At 39.7% G+C, this 23,262-nt stretch overlaps 1 protein-coding gene across 1 annotated transcript in view; it reads right to left on the minus strand.

Annotated features, from left to right (window-relative positions):
- Positions 1–23,262, minus strand: part of BICC1 (BicC family RNA binding protein 1) — a 309,662-nt gene that overhangs the window by 42,442 nt on the left and 243,958 nt on the right. The window contains exons 4-8 of the mRNA XM_065894697.1: positions 5,627–5,706; positions 3,721–3,879; positions 2,396–2,449; positions 1,760–1,954; positions 1,281–1,532 (exon numbers count right to left, since the gene is read on the minus strand). Coding sequence (XP_065750769.1) covers positions 1,281–1,532; positions 1,760–1,954; positions 2,396–2,449; positions 3,721–3,879; positions 5,627–5,706 — 740 coding nt within the window. The remainder of the gene's footprint in view (positions 1–1,280; positions 1,533–1,759; positions 1,955–2,395; positions 2,450–3,720; positions 3,880–5,626; positions 5,707–23,262) is intronic.

A 23,262-nucleotide genomic window follows, 5' to 3' on the forward strand; every position in this document is an offset into this window, starting at 1 on the left:
TGGACCGGGGCACGAACCCGTGTCCCCTGCATTGGCAGGTGGACTCTCAACCACTGCACCATCAGGGAAGCCCGGTGATGGTATTTAAAATGTAAGTTAAAGCCATTTAATTTATCGCTCCCTCATGTCTTTCAGTATGGTTTAATAATATGTCTCACTGCACACCTGTATTTTTGGCAGGTGTGATCAAAGTATGAATATGAATTCATAACTGTGCTGATGGCTTGAAAAGTTTACTAACTCAAAATAATATCTAAAGAACTTGAAAAGCACAGTAAAGAAAATATGAAGAGAAATCATAATAATCTTTGAATACAAATATGCTCTCTAACTAGCCATATATTAAAAGTAGCCTAAGTAAGCCTGGCTTTTAAGAAAATTAAAAATTAATTCTTAAAATTATATATTATAATCCTTAATGATTATAACAAGTTCTCATCTGTCAGAGGAATGGAATCAACAATACAAATCTGGATCTTCTGAAAGTTTCTCAAGAACAGATTCTACAAGTTAATAACAGCAAATGTCACACCTGAAGCTTATGGACTCAAATGTCACTAAAGGTCTAGCCTGAACAGGAGAATATAATGGTGTTTTTAATAAGAATACTTGTGAGTCCACCATATTTCAGTCCATTTTGTTACTATACATCAATCTACACACTGGGTTTTTTAATGAATATAGGAAGGGTAGAAATATTGAAAATTATACACTGGAAGCAGTAGTAAGTTATATAACTGTTATTTTTCTTCAATGCATGACACTCAAATTCATGGCTTAAACAGCATTTTTAAAATTTTATCAGAGATTTATGAAATGTTCAAATGTTTCATGCTACCAAAATTTACATCTTTGAGGGTAAAATTTTCAATGTGTTAACTTTTCTGTTTAAACAGAAGACTTTTTAGGCAAACGCAAACTAATACTACACATTAAATAAAAATAACCATCTTCAAACTAATATTACATGTCAAATAAAAATAAGCACCTTCCACAAAATACAGCCAGTTATCTCAATGTAACCTCTTCTGTTGCTTAGTGTAAGTTAAAAAAATACTAAAAGGAAATTACTCACCTATCTATTGAAATTAAGTCTGTGAGGCACTATGTACCTTATTCTTTTATTTCCTTTTACCAAGTAAGTTGCTTATTTGACCAGGATTTCAAAGTGCTTCCATAAATACCACGTTGGTACAGTACGGGCAGCCACAAACACTGTACCCAAAGAGGTAAAAAAAAAAAAAAAAAAAAAATCGTACCATTAACTTCAGTAAACCTACCATGAGATATTGCCTTGCAAGACAGACAGACTCAATGGTGCCCTGGAGGTAGACGGTGGATTTCTTTTGTGGATTACTGGGATCGGGAAAGTGGATCTGAGCACCCGTTCTCTGCATGATATGTTTGATGTTGCTTCCATTCCGACCCATCATAAAGAGATGATGCTGAGCTGCGATATCTAGTTGCGTGCTCACGGGGATAGCTGACGCCAAGCTCCCGGCGAGATGTTCCAACAGCATGGCAGTTCCTTCCTAGAAGAAAAGGGTGGGAAAGAAGTAGGCCTATACAGTAACTGTCCACGTTGAAGGGAAAGATGCTACTGCACTTCTGACAGCTATGGAAAAACTCAACACATTCTAAGAACCAGAATGTACTATGAGAAAAAATTCTGGAAAACAAATTACTTTTAAAATCCTTTAAAAATAAAACTTGCGTGATTTGTACACCTACAATGTTCGGAATTACCTAAACCACTTACCTTCACAGCACTTGTGTTATTCTGAGACCCTCGTACTATCACAGTAGCACCATACATTCGGGACCGCTGTTTAAATGACACTGAAATGTTGTACGTCTGTGATATGTGCTGAATAGAGGGGGAATTAGGATCGGGCACTGGTTGAAGAATTCCAGCAATCGGCAGCTCAAACATCAGCACCAAAGGAAGCAGCTCCTAAAATGAAATTACAGAACAGGGCAGATAGTTAAGTCATTGTACATTTAGAGATGTGTGTAGTTCATTCATTCTTTTCTGAAGATGGAATTTTAAAACATAATGCTTTTATTACAGCCACAAGCTTGGGTAGACTATATAAAGTTTTTTAAATGAAAGGAGCCTTTTGTGAAACCTGAGAGTTTGTAACTTAAGCTGCCTGTGGCATTTTTCCTCAGGCGTCTTTTTGATCATTTCAAAATCATCAGAGAAATCAAGCCCGATAAAATCCAGAACGTCTCTAAGAAACACCTCTGATATATTAATACAATTTCTGTCACTATTTCCTACATGTTGAACATACGATTTGGTTATAGATTGATAAATTATGGTATTTTTATTGCCTTATGATGCAGACATCGCTGACATTGATTTACAGTACTAAAGGTAATAAACAGTTACCCGAATTCTAACTCGGGCCGATTCTACTCCTGCCGGTTGTCCTGCTATAGATACCTGCAAAAAAAGAAAACACAGAGTTAGATTTATTGTACTTGAACCCACATCTGCTTTCCCAGTTATCTACACCCTCACTACTCAAAGTGTCGTCCAGGATAAAACAGCATCGCCTATCTGGGAGTTTGTTAAAGATGAGGGATCTCAGGCACCAACCCAGAGCTACTTAATCAGAATCTGGATTTTAACAAGCTCTGGTGATGTGTGTCAACCGAACAACGTCACCTCCTGGACTTAGCTAAAACCTCCCAGCCCCCATGAGCCCATCCTGCCCTCTTCACAATTTCTCGTGTTCACTGCATTTTCTCCCTTTTTATAAAAACTCTCTGAATACGAGATGTGCAATGATAGTGCCGCACTAAGTTCTCAAAATAATGAACTACTTCCATGCTAGTTGGCAAAAAAAACTGCTGCTCCAACAGCCCTCTCCTGGGATCTCCTGGGCTTTCCTATGATCCATCAACTAAAGAATTGCTCTTGGCGTTAGGGCAAGGGAGTGGGGCTCCAGGACAGTACTCTCTCATGGGCCATGCCCATGCCGTATCAGCCATCAAATATTTTGATTACTGCTCTTGCTTTTCACCATGGCTTCCTATCTAGTTCTTTATGTATGTGTCCCACTGTCACCATTAGTCCCCACAGAGAAAAAACTATATCGTATTCATCTTTGTGGCCAACATAGTTTCTATATTGTGATTAGAGGAGACAAAACTTCCAAATAACACAAAGAACACCATCTGTTCTTCAAGTACTGACAGCGTTTTCATGTAGACAGGTGAGTTCCATTTGTTTCCAAACACAAGAACGAGAAAAAAATGTGTATAAAACAGCCATAATTCAGTCAATGTGAGGAAGTCAGACACTCATACATTGCCTCTCAGAAGGTGCTCCAGTGTAACCTGGAGGACCACCTGTGCGATGCTGCAGACAGAATCCCAGCTATCAACAGGTGCCTGGACTAGGCAAGCTTTCAGGTCCTTTCCTAACTCACATGCCTTCGGAGCCTTTCGTAGGGACTTCGTTTTATGTTGCCATGATATCCTTCCCTGTCTTCTACAAACCATTTAGAGATCAAGGATTTATGGCCCATCTACAACTCATCTCTTTAAAAAGGAAGAGCACCTTCAGTCTCCTTGGAGAGGGACATAAAATCCATACTAAATGCCATCTTCATGATTACTCTTTTGCTCTCATCTCCCAAAAAAGTTATGCATACAGAAAATTCAAGCTTTAATTTGTCCCATAAAAGTTCATGTGAAAAGACAAAGCACCTGGTTGCTTTTTTCTGCTTGATTATTCCTGTTGGAATCTGGAAAGTGGATGTGGCATCCTGTTTCTTCCATCACCTTCTTAATATTGTTGCCACCTTTGCCGATTACATGAGAATGTTCTGTATGTGAAACATCCATCTTCAAGGTGACCCGATTGCTCTACGTGGAAATAATGTATTATTACTTGATGCATGAAAACAGAAGGAACAACTCCTAAAAACCACTTTTCCCCCAAAGGAATAGGATTAACTAAAAGTGACCCAGTGGAAAATCTTACATTTCTTATTAAGATCATCTTAATCTATAAATTTTTCAATTTCTATCTATTTCTCCTTGGCTAATAAAAAAAATTTTCATTTAAAGACAGATTTGTCAGAAAAAATAGAAAGATATACTTTTTACCAAGATAATTTTTGGGACAGTAGTATTTAAGTAAAATTAGGTATAATTATAAAAAAATTACTCATTTTTCCTTTAATAGATATTATTCATGAAACAGAATTCAAATAACTAAAAACAGATGAAAATAATTACAAGAGTGAATACATGTATGTTAGTAGAAACGCTGAACAATGATAGAAAACTATTAATAACAATAAAATTCAAAATGGAATAAAAAAGTATCTACAAACATTTCACAACTTCTCTATCACTGTATGTCAAATTTTACGATGTAAATAAATTATTCTTGCCGGTAGGAGTAAGAGTGAGGAAGATACCACAAAGTATGCATCTCTAGCAGTAAAAAGGCTTAAGAAAACCAATACGGAGTGTAAGATTTGTTAGTTACATTAAAGCAAAATGTAAAATTCTAAAACATAATGTATAATTACAGTCAGACTGGAATCCATGTATTTAATTTGGGAAAATGCAGTGCTATAAAATTATAAAGACTGAGATGAAATGTTTTCTCATTCATAAAATTGATATTGAAATTCTTCAGTCCTTAAAAAGTAAAATTAAAAAGTCAAATACGACAAGATGTTGAAAATATCAATAGGTTTACATTTTCTGAATTCTTAAATTTTAGACTTATATCCATTAAATACTTTGGATTTTAAACTTAGTTCTTCTTTTAGTTTATCCTCTAAAAAGAGAAAAGAAGATATCCTTTTTTGGATGTCCTAAAATATTTAATAATTATAAGGTGAATATTTCTTAAAAATTAAACAAACAACAACAAAAAGGAACAGGAAAGGAAATAAAGAGGAAGAGATCAGAAACCATTTCAGTGAAATACCAGGTGGCAAAACATAGCGGTTAAGAGCCAGACAGCCTGGATTTGAATCCCACCTCCCCACTTTTCAGCTATTGGATCCTGTGCAAATTCCCTAATATCTCTGTGCTGAAAGTTATAAGGATTAAACCAATTAATATTTGTAAAGGGTGTAGCTAAGTGCCTGGCATATAGTAAGTGATTTTGACGTGTTTATTAAAATAAATTCTCACAAACGAGTATACATTTTTACATATTTTAATTTCTCTATTGTCTCTCTCTACATATACTTGTAGAGAGACAGAATGTACAAGACAAATTGTGAAACTTCATGCCATCACACACACAGAGCTATACAGAAGATTATTCTGGTTTTCTACTGATATCATAAAGGTAAACATGCTAATTCTTGCAATCTTTATTACTTGTCCTATACTAATCCGGGTCAATATTTTTTAATATATATCTATATGGGGGGGAGAGAGAATATTATTCAATTACCCAGCATGAGAGAACCTATTCAAATTTTGAACAGAACTTTAATCCACTGTAGAATCACACGTGCTTATTTCAAAACCCACCATTACTTTCTCCTGGTTTTTCTTCTCCAAATGGTTCTTTCACAACAGCATGAAGTAGCCCTTGCAGAGACAAGGTTCTGACATCTGTGTGTCCTTAACATTCACTTACTTTTGTGTCTAAGACAGACATGATCATTTCCTTGGCTTCCTTAACATCTTCTTTCTTTCCAGAAACCTTAATATGAGGATCTATAAGAAATCAAAAACAAAGGACTCATATGAAACTCCCAGGCTCTGTTTTAAAACTGCTGTTACACTATAAGAAAAGAGATTACATAATAAATTTAATATTTGATTCATTCTAGGTGTGTTGTCACTGTAATAAAAACAGGAATATGGAAAATACCCAAACCGTGCATTTATCGATGCTTTTTTTCCTTCTGAACACTGGCTGACCTATTTAAATTTAATTGCAAAATATCATATAATTATTATTTTTTGCGGTACGCGGGCCTCTCACCATTGTGGCCTCTCCCGTTGCGGAGCACAGGCTCCGGACGCACAAGCTCAGCGGCCATGGCTCACGGGCCCAGCCACCCCGCGGCATATGGGATCTTCCCGGACCGGGGCACGAACCCGTGTCCCCCTGCATCGGCAGGCGGACTCTCAACCACTGCGCCACCAGGGAAGCCCCATATAATTATTTTTAAACGAGTAAAGAATCTATAAATTCAGTTTATTAATTCATCTCTTGCTACATTCCAGGCCCTGTTCTAAGGCTTGAAATGCAAGGACTCATTTACTCTACACCACAGTTTTGTGAGGTTGTTTACAGAGGAAACTAAGGCACAGAGCAGTTTAGTAACTTGCCCCTAACTTGCCCCAGAAAACCATTCAGGGCTTGTTTACTGTAATCCAATGTCTTCCAACTCTGGATTCATACTTTAAACCATGTGACAATTTAGAAGATATTCTTACCAATCAAGGTTAATAGAAAAAACACCTTAATCTTCATTCAGGAATATTGAATATTTATTCAGAATTAGTACTACCTGACTAAATGTCTGCTATGTCTATTGCTTATTAGTGCCAGGGAATGTTGCACAGGAAAGCATTCATTCATTCAGCAAGTATTTTCTGAACCTCTACTATGTACCAGGCACTATTCCAGGGGCTGGGGGATATGTTAGTGACAAAAAAAGACCCTTGTCTGCATGAAGCTTACAGTCTTGTGCAGGGAGGCAAAAATCAATCAAATAAATAAATGACCTAGTATATTAGAAGGTAAATATTATGACAAAAAGGAAAAGGAGAACAAGACGGAGGATCGAGAAGACCAGCTGTGGACAGGGCAGGGGCGTCAGGCCACACTGAGAAAGGAGGGCTTAAAGGGCGGGAGGCAGCTGGCCAAGCTCTGATCTTCCAGGAGGAGACATCAGAGCCAAGGCCTGCGTGGGGACGTGCCTCTTGGGTTCTCTCTTGAATCAGCTTTTCAAGTCTCCCCAACTATCTGAGTTTTATTACCCCACAGGTCAGCCTGACAGAGACCAAGACCATCCTGGGGGGTAAGCTGAACGTTCTTTGCAATTAGCTTTAGTGAGAAAGCTGAGTAACAGAGAATGCATCATCACCTCCACCACCATCGTTAATAACGCCAAGCTTACCGACTGCTTACAACATACTGCCTTCTCTGCTGAGTACACTTCACAGACCCAGGTCAACGACAGAGTCAGCCAGTGCTTGCTGAGCAACTTTCACAATTAGCAAGCAGTTCTGCCTGAGTCCTTCTAAAGCAGGACAAACTAGGATAAGAAAGTAAACTGACCTGGTGTAGATTTTATCGAACTACACGTGCATCCTCATATTGTGATTTAACCTACCCATCTCTACCTCACAGTCATCAAGGCCATGACTCATAAGATGTGATTGAAAGACAGAGGGAGGGAGAGAGACAGAGAAAGGGATGAAGGATGCGAAGAGGGAGCAAACCATTTTCTAAAGCTCCCCGTTCTTAGGACAGGATGGGGCAATCCTCGTCAACAAGAGTGCACGTGGAGCCTCAGAGTTCGGCAACGTCTGGCCTCCTGGGGAGGCCTCCCAGCATCGGGGCCTAATCGGAGATGGTGCCCTCACCTCCGGCCCCCGGCCTCTCCCCAGACTGTGTCTCCTGGTAGCTGCTCCTGCCTCAGGCACTTTTCCTTAGTCTGCTCTTTAATCCCTCTTCTGACAGTTGCCCTGTCAAAGGGATGCTGTGAAGATCAAAGACCTTAATGCTGGTTAAAACTTTCTGAAGTGTTTAAGTATCAGGTATTACGAGGTGAGGGGCTAAATAAACGTAGGGCAAAATGGCCTGTCCAACCACCACAAGCTGGGAGGGCCTCCGCGCTATTGCTGCATGATGTGGAGTCCACCTGCTCCTTCAGGCGTCCTAACAGGGACCGCCTTTTCTGTGCAAGACTCTCGCCAACCTTAGCATACTTAAGTAACCAAACATTCTCTTTAATAATTCTTATTATATCCATTATGGCTCCTAGAGGCAATATTTACATAAAGAGCTGTCTACATTCAAAATTTTGGTCTCAACTCTCTTGAACTTTGAATTACTGTAGGCTCTGACATTAATGTCTACCAGAAATGCTCACTGCTGCAGTGGGAGATTAGAGCTTGGTGCTGCTGTAGTCCAGACTCACATGTCCGTTCATCAGACTCACTTGTAGCACTTACTAAAATATGTTCCTGGGTCTCCAGGACCCGGCAATCAGCATTTTGTTGTTTTCCCAAGTGATTCCTAAATCAAGAATAGGACACAGCAGATCAAGCCACATAAAACGTGTAACTGTAATCTCTTACGTATCAGCCAAGTATATATAACATAAAATGCTTCTATAGGAAAAAAATGTATTTTCTCACAAAATAAATTAACACTATGTATTGAGTGGTATGATAATCTGAAAACCTGTTACTTTACAGGCTGGATAATCACATTAAAATTCCTATGCATCTGTAGAGAGACAGGAAACCTCAGATCCAATTTAAGAAGGAATTTGATTTTCCACCATCTCTGCATCAAAGGAACAATAAACAAAATAAAAAGCAAAAGACTCAGTTAAAATAGATGTATACATTTTATTTCAAGGTGAAACAGCACCATCTAGTGGCCAAAAATATAAACTATCGATGGACACAAAAGAGAGACACAGTAGTCACCAACAGCATCAGACTGTCTCCAGGACCCAAACCAACACTCATTTGGAAAACGGTGCTTTAAATAATCAAGTCTCGTAAGTACAGAGCAAAACATGACAAAATTCCGGTTTAGATTGCTGAAGTTGCCTGTAGTATTCATTCCCTCTTTGCTCTTGCTTAAAAGGTATCTACAGGATGTGAGTGGGCTCTTCTTCCAGGCTGAACTTAATGTGCTCATCTCAAATCCTGAAATACTGTTCTCTGCTTTCAATAAGTGCTACAGTTTACCCTTCAAGCTTGTCCATGTAGCACCACAAGGGACTAAGGTTTCATTCAGACCCATTCTGGAAATACTTGATGGAGAGATGAAAAATCAAAGTATGAACTATATTAATAAACATAAAAACAAGGGAAAGAACTGTTAGAAGATGGTGGAGAAACAGGAAATAAGTATGCAGTCTCCTCCTCCCCAAAACAAATTGCTTTGAAGGACAACTCTGATTTGGGCATGAAAGTTTTAAGACACTGCTCTAAAAATAATATTGACTGCTGTTGAATCAACCCTCAAGCTCTCTGAACACAGGAATTGTCTTAACTGGTTTTGTAACTTCCACAGTTCAAAGTAAGTAGTAGATACTCAGTAAACTGTTGTGGAATAGATTGACGGCGCCCCTATTTTTGGAGATGGCAAAATACAGAGAGAGGAGATCCAAATCTGTGGAAAGAGCTAAACCTCACAACCAAGGTGACCATATGTCCTGCACTTCCCAAAATATTCCCAATAGTTTTAATTTCAAATCTTTGAACACCTTAATCTTCATTCAGGAATATTGAATATTTATTCAGAATTAGTACTACCTGACTAAATGTCTGCTATGTCTATTGCTTATTAGTGCCAGGGAATGTTGCACAGGAAAGCATTCACTCATTCAGCAAGTATTTTCTGAACCTCTACTATGTACCAGGCACTATGTACCAGGCACTCAAAGATTTCAGTACCTCTATAAAAATACAGAGAACTGTCAGATATTCATCCGGATTTTGGGTTTTTAGATTCCTGTCCCATCAACCTGCTCTCATCTCTCTGGTGTCATCCTATGAAGACCAGACAGTGATCCAACCTTCAATAAGTAATATGAAGCTGTACAGACATGGGTATGATATGGGTATTTTATATGTGTACCCTGCAAAAGTTAGCTAAACCTTTGGGCGAAAAGAGATTTTTTTATGACTCCATGTGGAAATTCGTAAGGACTTGGTAAGGCAACAAATGTTTTCATAAGAACATGCTAAAAACCGTATTGTCAGAAAGATAAATATTTCAAAGAGTTGGGATGTTTATACGAGCTTAAATTATGGTTTTAAAAGATTATCTCTTCAAACTCTGGTTTCTCCTCTTCTGGTTTTCTATCCTTGGAAACATTCCCATTCCTGGAAGCATTAGTGAATATTTTATTGTCTTTGCCTTCTCTCCTCAAGATTAAATATCCTTTCCATTTCATTCCTATCCCACAGCAAAAATCTATAGAGAATACTCACGTTAGGCATTTCATTGTATTTATTATGCTACAGAAAGTAAGATACTACTGACACATGATGAATTTAAGCCATCAATGTTTCACCAATGATCTATTTGTAAGTACTTTCCTGCCTCAGAAAAGTTCAAAGCAATGCTTTCATTCTCAGCATGCTCTCTTGGAGAGAGAAAATAATAGAAAACCCCTTGTTTGACTAAACTCACTCCTCCCACCCTCAACACCCCAAAATAAAAGACATCATATTAAAATTGGTTTTTTTGTTTATGGGGAAAAGTTCCGTATCATGGCCTAACATCAGGATGGCTTTTGGTACATTTATGCATATAAACAAAAGTGTCAAACTGGCCTTAAATCCATAAGAAGAGACCACTGGACAGAATTCACTTTCTCCTGGCTTGGAACTCTTTTCACTTTTATTTCATGTTCTTCCTATAGAGTCTTAGCCTTTAAACCTGTCTAACCAAGGACACTGGCTGGGGCCAGGTCTGTCAACACTGTTAGGAGTGGTCAGTGTTGACAGGCAGAGAATTTCAACTTCCTCCGAAATTCCCTCCAACCACTGGGACTATATCCTCCGCTGGCAAGTAGTATGGCCAAATGTTTTATGTAAGGAAGACTCTGGCTTTAGAGTAGGAATTCTGTTGAACAGCCAATATACATTGTCTCAGAAAAATCCCCACTCATCTCAAGGGCACTGGCTGACTTGGATCACATAGGGAGATGCTAGGAAAAGAGAGCAGATACCACAGAGAAGGGATTAAGTTTCAATATCTTCTACCTAGGCTACAGATTACCTTCATGTTGTGGGGAGAATACGTGGATTCTACTTCCATGATACTAAGCTCTGAATTCCGATTCAGCATAAACAAGCTTTGTTACCTTGGAAAGATCACTGAATCTCTGGAGTATACCTTCTTCCAAAAAAAAAAAAAAAATGAGGGAGTTTGATCAGATCATTTTTACAGTCTTATAAATCTGAATTTCTTTGGTGTAAAGCAGTACTATCGGGTTCTTAACTAAAACTAACCTCATAAACAGGTGTATTTTCCCATTTTTTTGGTATCTCATGAAGTGGCTCACACCGTCTAAAATGTTTCCAAGAACCTGAAGATGCAGGGAGCCACAAAAATGTGTCTGAAATTGCAACCTGCTTCTAAGTGGAGGAAGATGAGCTTCACAGACGGCAGCTCAGGCTTTCCTTTTGTTCGGTGCACCCTAGGAATGTGGAAGTGTGTATCAAAGCAGGTGAAATTCAGTGCTCACCCCCACTGCCACCTTCTGCAGAAGGTGCTTGTAGGCATATAAGAAAGGCAGTGACGACCACAGAGGGAGATGGGATTCTACCTCAAACCCTACTGAGCCATGTCACCATTCAAAGTTAGACCCCATCCAATACGTCTGCTATTTTGATCACTTTTCCTTTAGGCTGGAAAGTCGCCTTGCTGATCAGCGAAAGTGAACTAAACTTGCAGTCAACTGGCCACAGCCCTTATTTTTCTGTGAAATTAAAGAGTTTCCCTCTAACTTCTTGAGAAACAGGCTTTCCTTTTTAGACAAAAATGTGATACGGGTCAAATAACATAGCAATACCACTTTTTCTGAAGTAAAGATATCTATTTTATCAAGAGATAGGGAAAACCTGAACTGACTCATTAAACCTGACTGGAAATGACTTTAAAAGAACGAAACAGAGTAACAGGAAATCAATGCACTTTAAGCTTATTTTGTAGCCAGTAATGCAGACTCCAGATTATTTCAAGGAATGCTCCTTTGACAATAAGAATTCCAATAAACTGAGTAAGGATAAAAATAAAAGAGCAAGGAGTATATTTGGACAGGGGGTGGAAAAGCCCAAGCTCTAAGTACTTAAGGCAAAATGTTGGTGAACAGCCATAACAGTCAAATATTATAACTGGGCATAAGAGGAACAAACCCGCCTGTTGCAGGCATTCTCTAAACCAACTATGCTGCTTTAGGATATGGCGTAAGCTCATCCTTATTTACCTTGTTTTAAAACAAAAAATGAATCTCTTTACTACTCAACGAGAAGAGGGATGGACAGTGAGACATGAAAAAGCCAATGTATTTTAAATTAAAAAACTTAGTTTTCACAAGAAAAAAATATTTCCACTGTACCCACCATCAGCTTATATACCATGATGCCCCTAGACAACTTCCTATCAAAATTCCATTTGGAAGAATGAAACAATACTCAACAGAGAAAGTGCATTCTGGACTTTACAGTGGCATGAATGACACAAGCAAATCAAAAGACAAGAACGTATGGCAAGTTCCTCAAGACACTTTTCAGTTCAACTATTCGGCAATGATTGGAATGAAGTGCCCTCACCACTGTGGTAACGAGCACTTCAAGCAAGTTCTTGCTGAACACAAGGAAGGGTGTGTTCACATACCAAGATGGACCATATGGACTCTTTATCAAGCTGGTAGGAAAGAGCTATCAGCCTGAGAAGATCCAAAGCTAGCTAGAAGATATACAAGAGCTTTTGCGGATGAAATACCAGCATTTCCAACAAAATCAGCAATAAAAGAATTCAAAATACAACAATAATGCTGTTATAATTGTTCTCTACTGATGTTTCAACTTTAGGAGTAAATAAGGCATAAGAGAGGAAGGAAGTATACCAGGCACCTCTTTCTTTTCTGTTAAGATTTCTGTTATGTGCTTTATCAAAGCTATTTATTTAATCAGAAAGAGAGTTTTAGGAGCTCAGTAAAAACGCAGAAATAATCTCAGAGAAAACTAACGAAATGCAAACAAAGTATAAGGCAAGCTCGAAGCATAAGAGATGAGAAAATCAAGGACAGATGTATTTGAGGAGTCTGAGCACTGGGAAAGGGTTACTGACCTTGTTTTATCAACCACCTTATCTTACACAGTGTAACCTGAACTGCATGCCTAACTGCAGAGTTGCTGTTCAGGTAGAGCGAGGGAGAAAAAATCCAAAGCACAAGAGAAATCTCACTTTGGAATATGGAGGGTAAAAAAAGAAAGTTAAAAACACAAAGCCTAACTCAATTAGTTTCCTGAAGCCTTTGGCATCCGAGCTCTATACTTCAGAAGTAAGTAAGAGGACTCTGAGAAGACAGAGGAAAGGAAACTAAGTGCCAGGAAGAGATCTGGAATCGTGTGAAGCGTTGGTACATAACAGGTCTACAGCACGCATGAGCAGTTCTAGGTTACTCCGAGAGAGAACGTTCACATTTGTATGGACAACTCTTCTGACAGCAGGAACAAAGCCCAAGCCGCAGGGCATGACCAAAGCAATAATGCAAGGACCCGGGAGGAGGAAGGGGCATGTAAAAGAGAGCTGGACTGAATACCGGCCCTCTGGAGTGCAACTCGAGTTCCAGTCCGATACTCAGTGGTCCATTTGATAGAAGAGGGAGCACTGAAGTGGAGACGGAGGCTTGTGCCAGGATAAAGCATCCCCAGGAAACTGCATTGAGATAAAAGCAAGTTATGCAAGAATTTCTCAGAGCCAGAAGTGACTAATCTTCATTCTCTCTCCAAGGAATACTGATGATCACAGTGTACATGGCAGGTCCCAGCGGTACTGCCTGTGGTCTAAAACCCAAAACTCTGTAATCTGTGGCCAGGGCAGACTGTTCCATCTTACAACAGCTGGGACCATTCGTGCAGTCTTAACACATAGCTGCTAGTTGCAGTCACAGAAAAGTAACCATGCATTGAGGAGTTCACACACAGTACATGAGGGAAGTCCCGGTAAATGAAGATGTGACCCTGTCACACCACATACATCGTCTCTTTGTTTTACTTCTGGCCTACTGAGAGGAGAAATTTAAAAAAACAGAAACTATCTTATGAAGATATTTGAGGCACAATTAAGGGTTAACATAAAAAACAGCAAAACTCTTAGGAGTTCAGTTCTAAAAATAACTTACCAGCTTGAGGGTGGCATTAAAATTCTCCACCTTTCTCATCTGTGTTGTAAGATCTAGTGAGGAATTTTCACAGAATGCACTGAAGGGCAGTTAATTAAGGGTTCATACAACTCTGGGGGTTAAAGACTGTCTCAATCTTGTTCATGATCTCGAGAAAGTAATTCTCACAAAAACTGAAAGTACCTAATATTTGGTAAATAAGCTTGAAAGAAAATTATCTGGAAAATGCCTATCTACCGATTCCTTCTTCTTCTTCCCACCTTCTACAGACAAGCTGAACAGCTGATTGTTAATAGTTTTTTATGCACACACATTGAAACAACAGTCATACCCCTGTCTCCAACTCAGGATCATTCTGTATAGTGCTTGTTTTTCTCATACTTTTTTGGTAACTGTTTCTCAAGTAAGTAGGAACCAAGGGTCTTAATCTCTCAGTCCTAAGAGATTTCTATCTTCCGGGGGGAAATATAATTTCAATTATCAAATAACTTTAAAATGGTCCTTTATTATTCTTAATAAAAATATCTAAACTTACCTTGAGGCCCAACAATTTCTAAATCAGGATTCACTAAACATTTATCCAAAGGTAATACTCCTGCTTAAATATCTTAATTAATGAAAAAGTTGAAAGTTCAGCATCTTAAAACTGGCTTGCGTTTTGAGAGCAAGAATGTAGGGCCTTCTCCCCCAAAATCACAGAAGATAAACATCATCTGATAAGGGTGACCAATATGTCCTATTTTTTCTAACAAGAAGTTTGATCTTCTTCATTTGTTTCCATACAAAGAGGTCCTCTAGAGCAAGGGGGAAAAAACAAACAAAAACAACACTAATTGTCCCACAGGAAAATGGGCAAAAGATGTGGATAAATAATTTAATAGAAAAATAGCCAATAAATGTATGAACATGAATAAAATTCAACCTTACGAAATAATATTTTATTTATAAAATTGGGAAAGATTTTTGAAATTTTAAGTCTAATAAGGATTTAGTTAGACAAACTAACATATTTTTGATGGAAATAAAAATTGATGCAAATGCCTGGAGAGCAATTTGGAAATGCTAGGGGAAACACTGATTGAAACCGCCCACCCTGGCCAGGCACCACAGTAACCACTTGCATGAGTTATCTTAAAACAGGATGTCCTGGTAAGGAATGTGGAACTAACAAGCTACCACCAACTGGAAGAATTCAGGAAAGGTCAAAAGGAAATAGGAGACTCCAGTCCATATGTCCTACTAAGCTCCCAGAATCCTTCTCACTGGAATCCATCTTGGCTGAGTGATGCGTGCACCACCAGGAAGGACCCTGAATCAGAATGGTTGGCCAGAGACAACCTGGAAACTAATCCCATCACCATAAAACCCGAGACTGCGAACCACATGACAGAGCAGTCCTCCTGGGTTCCCTTACCCTCCTGCTCTCTACCCGGGCGCCCCTTCCCAATAAAGTCTCTTGCTTTGTCAACACATGTGTCTCCTCGGACCATTCATTTCCGAGTGTTAAACAAGAGCTCACTCTTGGGCCCTGGAAGGGGTCCCCCTTCCTGCAACAGAAATATTAACAAAGACTCATAATACCATAATTTCATGTTTTAAGATACACATATATTCAGTGGAATAAAAAGGAAAACCACCAAATTGATAGTGATTACTTCTAAGTAACAGGGTCACCGGTAATTTTTATTTCATTTTATGCTTCAAACTTTTCTGTATTTTCTTCCATGAAGAAGTATACATTTATAATGTGGAAAAATACTCATACCTTAAAAGGTTATCTGTATCAGTAAATCTGAAATCTATTTGCTCCAATTAGATCCTTATACTTTAAAACAAAATGTATTTAAGTCAGAGCCCCCTGTTTTCCAAGCACAACGTTTCAAAAGAATTCTCTTAAAAAGTGAGACCTTTAAAAATGTTAATGATAACAACAAAGTGCTTTCTCAATTAGAAAAGTTCCTTCTTCCTCCTTTACAATTCTGCGACAGGCTTCTTGCCAGGCGTTTTCTGAACTTTACCTCTTTTTTTGTTGTTGTGCCATTACCCTTAATATTTTATCAGCGTACTTTGGCTCTGAACACAGACTTCCCCCGTGAAACTGAAGCAAGAATATGATGAGAGGGTTGACTGCAGTTGAAAGACACAGCTGGAACAGCATCCAGACAGTCGGGCGAAGCCCATATGTTTATGGCCACCACTAACAACACATGAAATTCCTTCAAACAATTATGGCCACATCTCTCTTTTTCTTCAGCAATTGTTTCCAAAATAAATGGAAACAAGCAATCCTGGTAGTGGGAGTATAGTGCTCTTTCTTGAAAGAATTCTCCCATGTCCTCCACCAAGCAAGGACACATCATTCTCAGGGGTGATTAAACCACCCATTAATATAACTAAATAATAACCTCAAAGGACAGTGTCCTCCAGACAAAGAGCTTCACCAGCATGGCAGTAACAATTTGTCTTCTCAGGAGAGAAGTCAAAGAGTAGGAAATGGGACGTGGATATGCTCCACTTGCCCCGCCCGGGCCTGCGCTCTGTCTCTCCTCCCCACTGCTTCACGCCTGGGACGCTGAGCCAGCACCTGTGGCAGTCGCTGCCTGGCTCCATGGCCAGGGCCGCGCTGAGCAGTCTCTCGTCATGGTCCCCTTCTCACGGGGCTCCTGCCCTACTCGGTCCTCCCCTTGCCCCTTCAGCCCCTGGGCGCTCATGGCTTCCAGCTGTTGCCAGTTTCTGTGCCTTGGCACCTAACCCTTGACTCTGTCTACTCTAAGTAGCTCCTTCATTCAAGTTCATTTAAAGCATCTGGAGTGCATTCTGTTTCCCCTCAGATAGAACTGATAGAACACCTGCCCCACCGAGTCCTGGGGTGGTGGAGAACCCCGCATTCAGTACCTGGGCTGCCTCTTTCTCCACAAAAGCACTAACTTTTAGTGGGTGGACTCCGTGCCTTACGTAGGTTAAAAGCCATATTCCTTAGATCTTCGCAGACATTGTTTTGAAAAGACTGACTTCTGATTGTTCAACCCAAGTCAATTTTACAACTACAGTAGAACCGTAATACAGTTTTCTCTTTATTTTCTTTTTCTTTCCTCTTCCCTCTCTCTCCCCGCCCTACCCCCATTTCTGTCTCTGTCTCTGTCTCTCTCTCTCTCCCCGCCCACTGGCTCTGCCAATGCATTTTCACCACATGGTCATGTTTACTCTGGTACATTACTGGAAGTATCTTGGCACCTTGTGATGTTCCTTGATAAATGTGCTGTGATGTTTATCAGACCTTTGAGAAATATGTGTGGATTCAGCAGCACTTAAAACTTTCTTTAGTATTTCCTTGGCTTCTATACAACTTTTACCTCTAAAGGCATTTGTTTGCATGTTCCTCCACCAAAACCACTGTTTTAAATTACATACATGCATCTGTTTTTGTGCCAACTTCAAATCTACGGAAGTGGGATTTCTGTAAACCACGGCCTCATTCTAAAGTCGGAGTTTCTTATTAGGGAGGGGAGGTCGATGGATTACCCTTGTGGAGCCTGTGAACCTACCTGGAATTGCATTCAAAGAATGTGTACATATGCTTTGGTAAAATTTTAGAATACAGTGTCAGGAATATTTAACACATGAATGCTAACCAATAAGATGACACCAAATTTGTGTTCAGCATTACTTTCTTTCAGTTATCATAAGAGACACAGGAGAAAATAGTAACAAAGAATTGAAGGTCTGTGAAAGAAGACACAACTGAATCCAAGTTCTCTTTAAAAATCCTATATATTTTATTAGAGTAAAAATCCTTTTATCATTCTGCTACAGAAATAGATCTTCATTCAACAGATGACATGAAATCTTATTTCAGAAGAACTCCTAGAATTCTATCAAAGAACTTCAGACCTGGAATGGAACAGACTTCTAGCCTTCCTTCCTGTCCTTCATCAAGGTTCACTGAGGGTCCCCACTGGGCCGGGCACATCTTACAGAGCCCAGTTGCAGTGGAGATGACACCAAAGTCCGAGCCGTGTAGGTGACCACAGATTCTAAAACTTCCTACTCCCAGGATGCTTTCTCTGTAGAACACGCCTCCCAAACTGTCATCAAGACTGCCACATTTTTAGTGACAGAAAGTGTACTTTCTCACACAGCAGAAGTTAGCGGTTAAAATAATTCTCTTCAAATCACCTTTCTCATCACAAACCTCCAATAATTCTCCAACCTTACAGAATTAAAAGCATGGACTGTTGGCTGTACTCTCCAAAGCCCTCGTGATTGGGACCGCACCCAGCCGTTTCTCTTTCACTTCCCTTCTTTCCCTGTATATAATCTGCACTACAGCCCAGCCTGAACACTCACCATTACACCAGCATGTCCTACGACCTCCCATCTCCACGCCTCTGTGCCTGAAGCCATCAGACACTGCACTGCTCCTCCTTTCAGCTCCACCTGGCCAATCTGCGCCACCTAACGTCAACCCAAATTTCACTTTTCATCAGGTCCCTCCAGCACGAAGTATACATATCACCGTTGATCCCCGAAGAGCCCTGTCACAGGCTCCGCTATCATCCACACACCTACCATTCTCATGAAGTCTGCAGGCTCCTTGATCTGATGGGACACACTGTGTCCCCTTTTTATATCCTCTGCAGAACATACTGTTCACTGCATCTTAGAATACAGGTGTTAGATGACTCTGGATTTCACTGGAGTGACTGGTATCTGCTTCCCGGTCTCTCTTAAGCACTTACCCCTCCTCCTCTACACCGCACAGCCCACTCCCCTTGGATCACCCAGCACAGCCCTCCAGACTTTGGCACAGATTTTGGGGCAGTCGCCCCTGCTTGTTCGGCTAGGAACTGACTTTAAGAGAAACAACTTTAATTTTCTGAATCCTCAATCTCTGGAACGAAGGAGGTGTCCCCCACACAGAGTTGTGAGGAGGAAATGATAGTAAGTGGGACAGCATAACGGATTCAGGTCTGTAGAACCTTTCCATCCCTCCGTGAAAGCTGACAGCATTGGCTTTTGTAACAGCACCAAGGACACATCACGGCTGGCGCAGTGACTTTAAGCAACCAAAACCCCAGAGCCTTCTCACATCCACTGGGGTGAGCTCTGCATTTCCCTTGCCCGGACTGGGCCAACAAGTGCAAACAACTCCTCTTCTTTTTCACTCTGGTTTTAATATAAACTATATTAAAATGTCTCTGATTTGCTTTATTATGTTAGTATTTGTCTTTCAATGGGAAACTTCTATTGGATTGTTAGCATCACCCCAAGAACGAGAGAAGATAAACAACAATGTGATAAGCTCTTATTCCTGGTTTTTTAGAAAAACTTTTACATGCGATGTGACACTTGATCTGTTTGTTTTCCGTCACTTTTAAGGAGTATTAGGAATGTACGGCATAGCAGCATGGTAACTCCCTAGTGAGGACAGATGCTCTCCACAGCTTGTGAGAGAATAACACTTGAAAAGAGAAAGGCAAGAATTAAAATGAGATGTATTCACTTTGCCGTCACTCCACTGTTCCTCTCAAAAAAAAAAAAAAAAAGGCAAACTGTCAGCTTAGATCGTTATGGCCACAAGAGAAATTCTAAAACCTGGAAATCAATGACAGCAAATTTAGCAGAAACTCATCACATCTCTACAAGTTATATTTTTCACAGCAGAGTCTCTCAATGATACTTATAAATTAGAAAATACAGCAAAGGAGTTTGAAGCTAGACTTCTGAAAGTTAAACTAGGCCATATCTGCTAAATATTATAAATGATTCCTCAGGAAATTTTAGAAATTTTCATTTTGCAACTGTAATTAAAAACTTAACCACTAGTTTAGACAGCTTGGAAAGAACATATAAGAAAGACACGGAAACATGAAAGTTTTTGCAAGTCCTATTTCCAAAATTCTCCTATGTTCATACTAATCGGTACGAAAGTCTCCAATCCACACCACTTTATTTAATATTTCCTATTTTACTGCCCACTTTTAGGAGTTTAGGTGACAAATCTTAAATATCCTCTCAGCTTCCTAGCTACTAAAATATAAACCATGGCATATTGTTACTGAAGTAAAATATATGATGAAGGTAAAACCTCAAAACAAAAAGCCACCAATATTCACAAAAATATTTTCCAAAGACAAATAACAATTACTGAATTCTCAAGTTCAGAACTGTTCACATATATACAGTTGGGCCAACAGTACTTCAGAGAATACTTGTTAAAAGACAAAGACAAATAAGAAATTAAAAATCAAAGGAAATATGTGGCATGGTACTTATATGCCTAACGGTATAAAACCCTTCCCTAATGAAATGTGAGCAGGAAAGGGGGCATTGCTTTGAAAATTATGAGATTTTATTGTTGAAGAAGATATCTTATTAGCACCTTCAGTTGATAACTCTGAGATGATCCAAATTTTATTATGATTTACATAACAAACAATATTATGTGCTACCGACCTGCAACATTTCCCTGCACCAACACTCAATTACTCTCCCTACTCCATTTCAAGGGGAGCAATGAAGTTTAAAAATACACACACGGGGTCATTCTCCTACTGTATAGTTCCAGCAAGTTCCAGCTGTCCTGCCAGCCAGTGCCCCTGCCACCCTGCTCTACTCCCACCCCACTGCCCGACATCCAAGACTAGATTTGGCCTTAATCTGGTTCCCAGATTGGTCTCCTTGGAACACAGTGCAGCATGGACCACCGCTGCAACTACCAGACACTAAACAGCAATGTAACTGGAGAGCAGTCCTACTGTCCAGCCAGAAATGACCAAGATTTTCAAACCAGCAGGAGGCAGCTTTGGGGAGTGGGGCTGTGAGGCTGACTCATAACTGAGCCAAAAGGGAATACTTCCATGCTGCATCCAGCAACACACACACTCTAATGTTACTGTGGACTGGAAAGATTTCATGTGCCCTGTGGACTAACTTTATTGGGTTCCTGGAAAAGACATGGGAGTTGGATTGGCTGGCAGCTTTCAACGGACCTACTCTTCTCTGTAACATCTGCTTCCGCTGATAAAACTTTAACAGAGCTTTTTTCTCTTGATAGAGTTCAAGAGGAGACATGGAACAGGCACCAGCTTTTCTGACATAAATATTAATAAGTACAGAAGCATTAGAAGTACCCTTTCAGAGCAGGAGAAAAGTCTTTTCCCCTCTGACTCGTTATCTTAGAATCCAAGATTTTAGTTGGAGAAAGGTTAGATTGCTTCATTTGTGCTCTGGCCTATCCAGAATTGCCGCTTAGGTAAGTTTTCCAATCTTAGAGAGCAAGGGGATTCTCATGGCCTTGACAAAGAACATGTTTCAGGATTCCCACTGGGAGTTTATTACGTGCAACCTTATTCATGTGGCTGTCACTCATTCACAATATCAAAGTTTTGAGCTAGGCTGGGCTTTACTTTGGGAATGAAGAAGGTGTGTAATACGTAATGAATGTAAATAAAAATGTGTGGGCAAGTGAAATGCTATTCACACACCAGCAGATCCTTTAGAAGCCAAATTTACACATTTTAAACCATATAATACCTATAAAAACATAACAGCGAATCACGGAACTGGTCTCCTCAAGAACATTAGGTCATAATTTGATAATGCAATCCAGAAGGAAAGAAAGCTTTCTTCTAATAATAGCTTTTGGATTCAAATTTTCCCCTAGATAGCACAGATAGCCCATTGATTATTCTAGATCAGCAAGGATTTACTGAAATGTCTGTTCTCACATAATCTGTTGATGATTCCCAGACAGGCTAATGAACTTGCCCAGTTTTATTCCATTTTCGTTTCCTCAGGGTCCCTGAATTTCAGTTCAGTGATTTTATATTTTTATCTCCATCAAACAAGGATTAAAGAAAATTAAAGGCATAAAATTTAAAACCAACTCGTTTTCCTGTTTTAGGAAGAAAGTGGAAAACACCCTACCTGGAACCAAAAAAAATGGGAATTATGGATCAATTTCAAGGCTTTACGTTTCTCTTCCCTGAGTCTGGAGTGGGTTTTATGCTTACTCAGATCTTTTTGCCCTTCTGCTATATCAGCACATACACATGTATCACCTTCTTCACTTTCTGTATGCTTTTACTGCCTTAAGCATTTCTTTTGCTTTTTCATCCACAAGCGAATTACAAGTCCCTTCCAAGTTAATGGCTCTCTCTGCCAATAAGGTGTCCGGAAAAGGATACAGCATTCCAAGTACAGATTTTCCCCACAGTCACATAAACTAGATTTTTTCCACATCTGCTGATCACGTCTAAAGTCTCTGGGTAAGTAAGCTAAATTCTTATGGATCCTTGATGGAACTGTGTTTCTGGTAATCTGTGGTCACTTTCAGCTCTCTTTGTTTGATCATTTATCTAATAACATTCAAAAGCTTAAGGTGGGCAAATGGTTATTATCAAAGTAAAATCAGTATGAGTCCTGGCTGTACTGATGTGAACTCTGTTTCCTCACTCATAAAATGGTTTTGATAAATTGCCTATTTCCTAATACATGCTTAGTAAACATTAGTATGTGTTACTACACCTGCACCCCCAAACATCACTAAACTTATAGCAGTTTTATGACTGAGTCTTTGCTTGGTATTCCTCCTCAGCCTCTTTTCCTGCCTTCTCTGCCTCTACTCCCAGGGTATCCCCTTTGGCAACTGTCTGTGTCTTTTGCCTGGATGATCCATCTCCTCACACAGCTTTAACTTCTCCCAACACCCTGACGCTTTCCAGTTCTGGTTTCCCAGCTTTGGCCTCCCTACAGTTCCAGCCACCCAGTAAACAACTTCTCACTCTTCAATTTCAACATGGCAGGTCCAAAATGTATCATTACTGTCCTCTCTCCTCTTGGGAGAAATGGGGATCGCAGCTTAGGAAGGAACATGCTTGTGCAAAAAGCCATTCAAAGATTAACAGATCACCAGCATGTGATCCTGTCCTACTTGACAAGGTCTGTGCTCAGAACTAAGTTCCTCCCGGTTCTCTCCCATGTGAGTAATTCCTCTTCAGCAGTACCAGCCAGTGTGGCACTGTCCACTATTAGGAATCATCATGCTTATTTTTTGCTTTGAATAATTCCAAAATTTATGAGCTTCATTTATATCTGAAAACGTTTCCTTTCTTCACCTAAGCCAGATTTAACTTGTCCTTTGGGGATGCTG

This window comes from Phocoena phocoena, chromosome 16 (assembly GCF_963924675.1).
Source record: "Phocoena phocoena chromosome 16, mPhoPho1.1, whole genome shotgun sequence".
Taxonomy (NCBI): domain Eukaryota; kingdom Metazoa; phylum Chordata; class Mammalia; order Artiodactyla; family Phocoenidae; genus Phocoena; species Phocoena phocoena.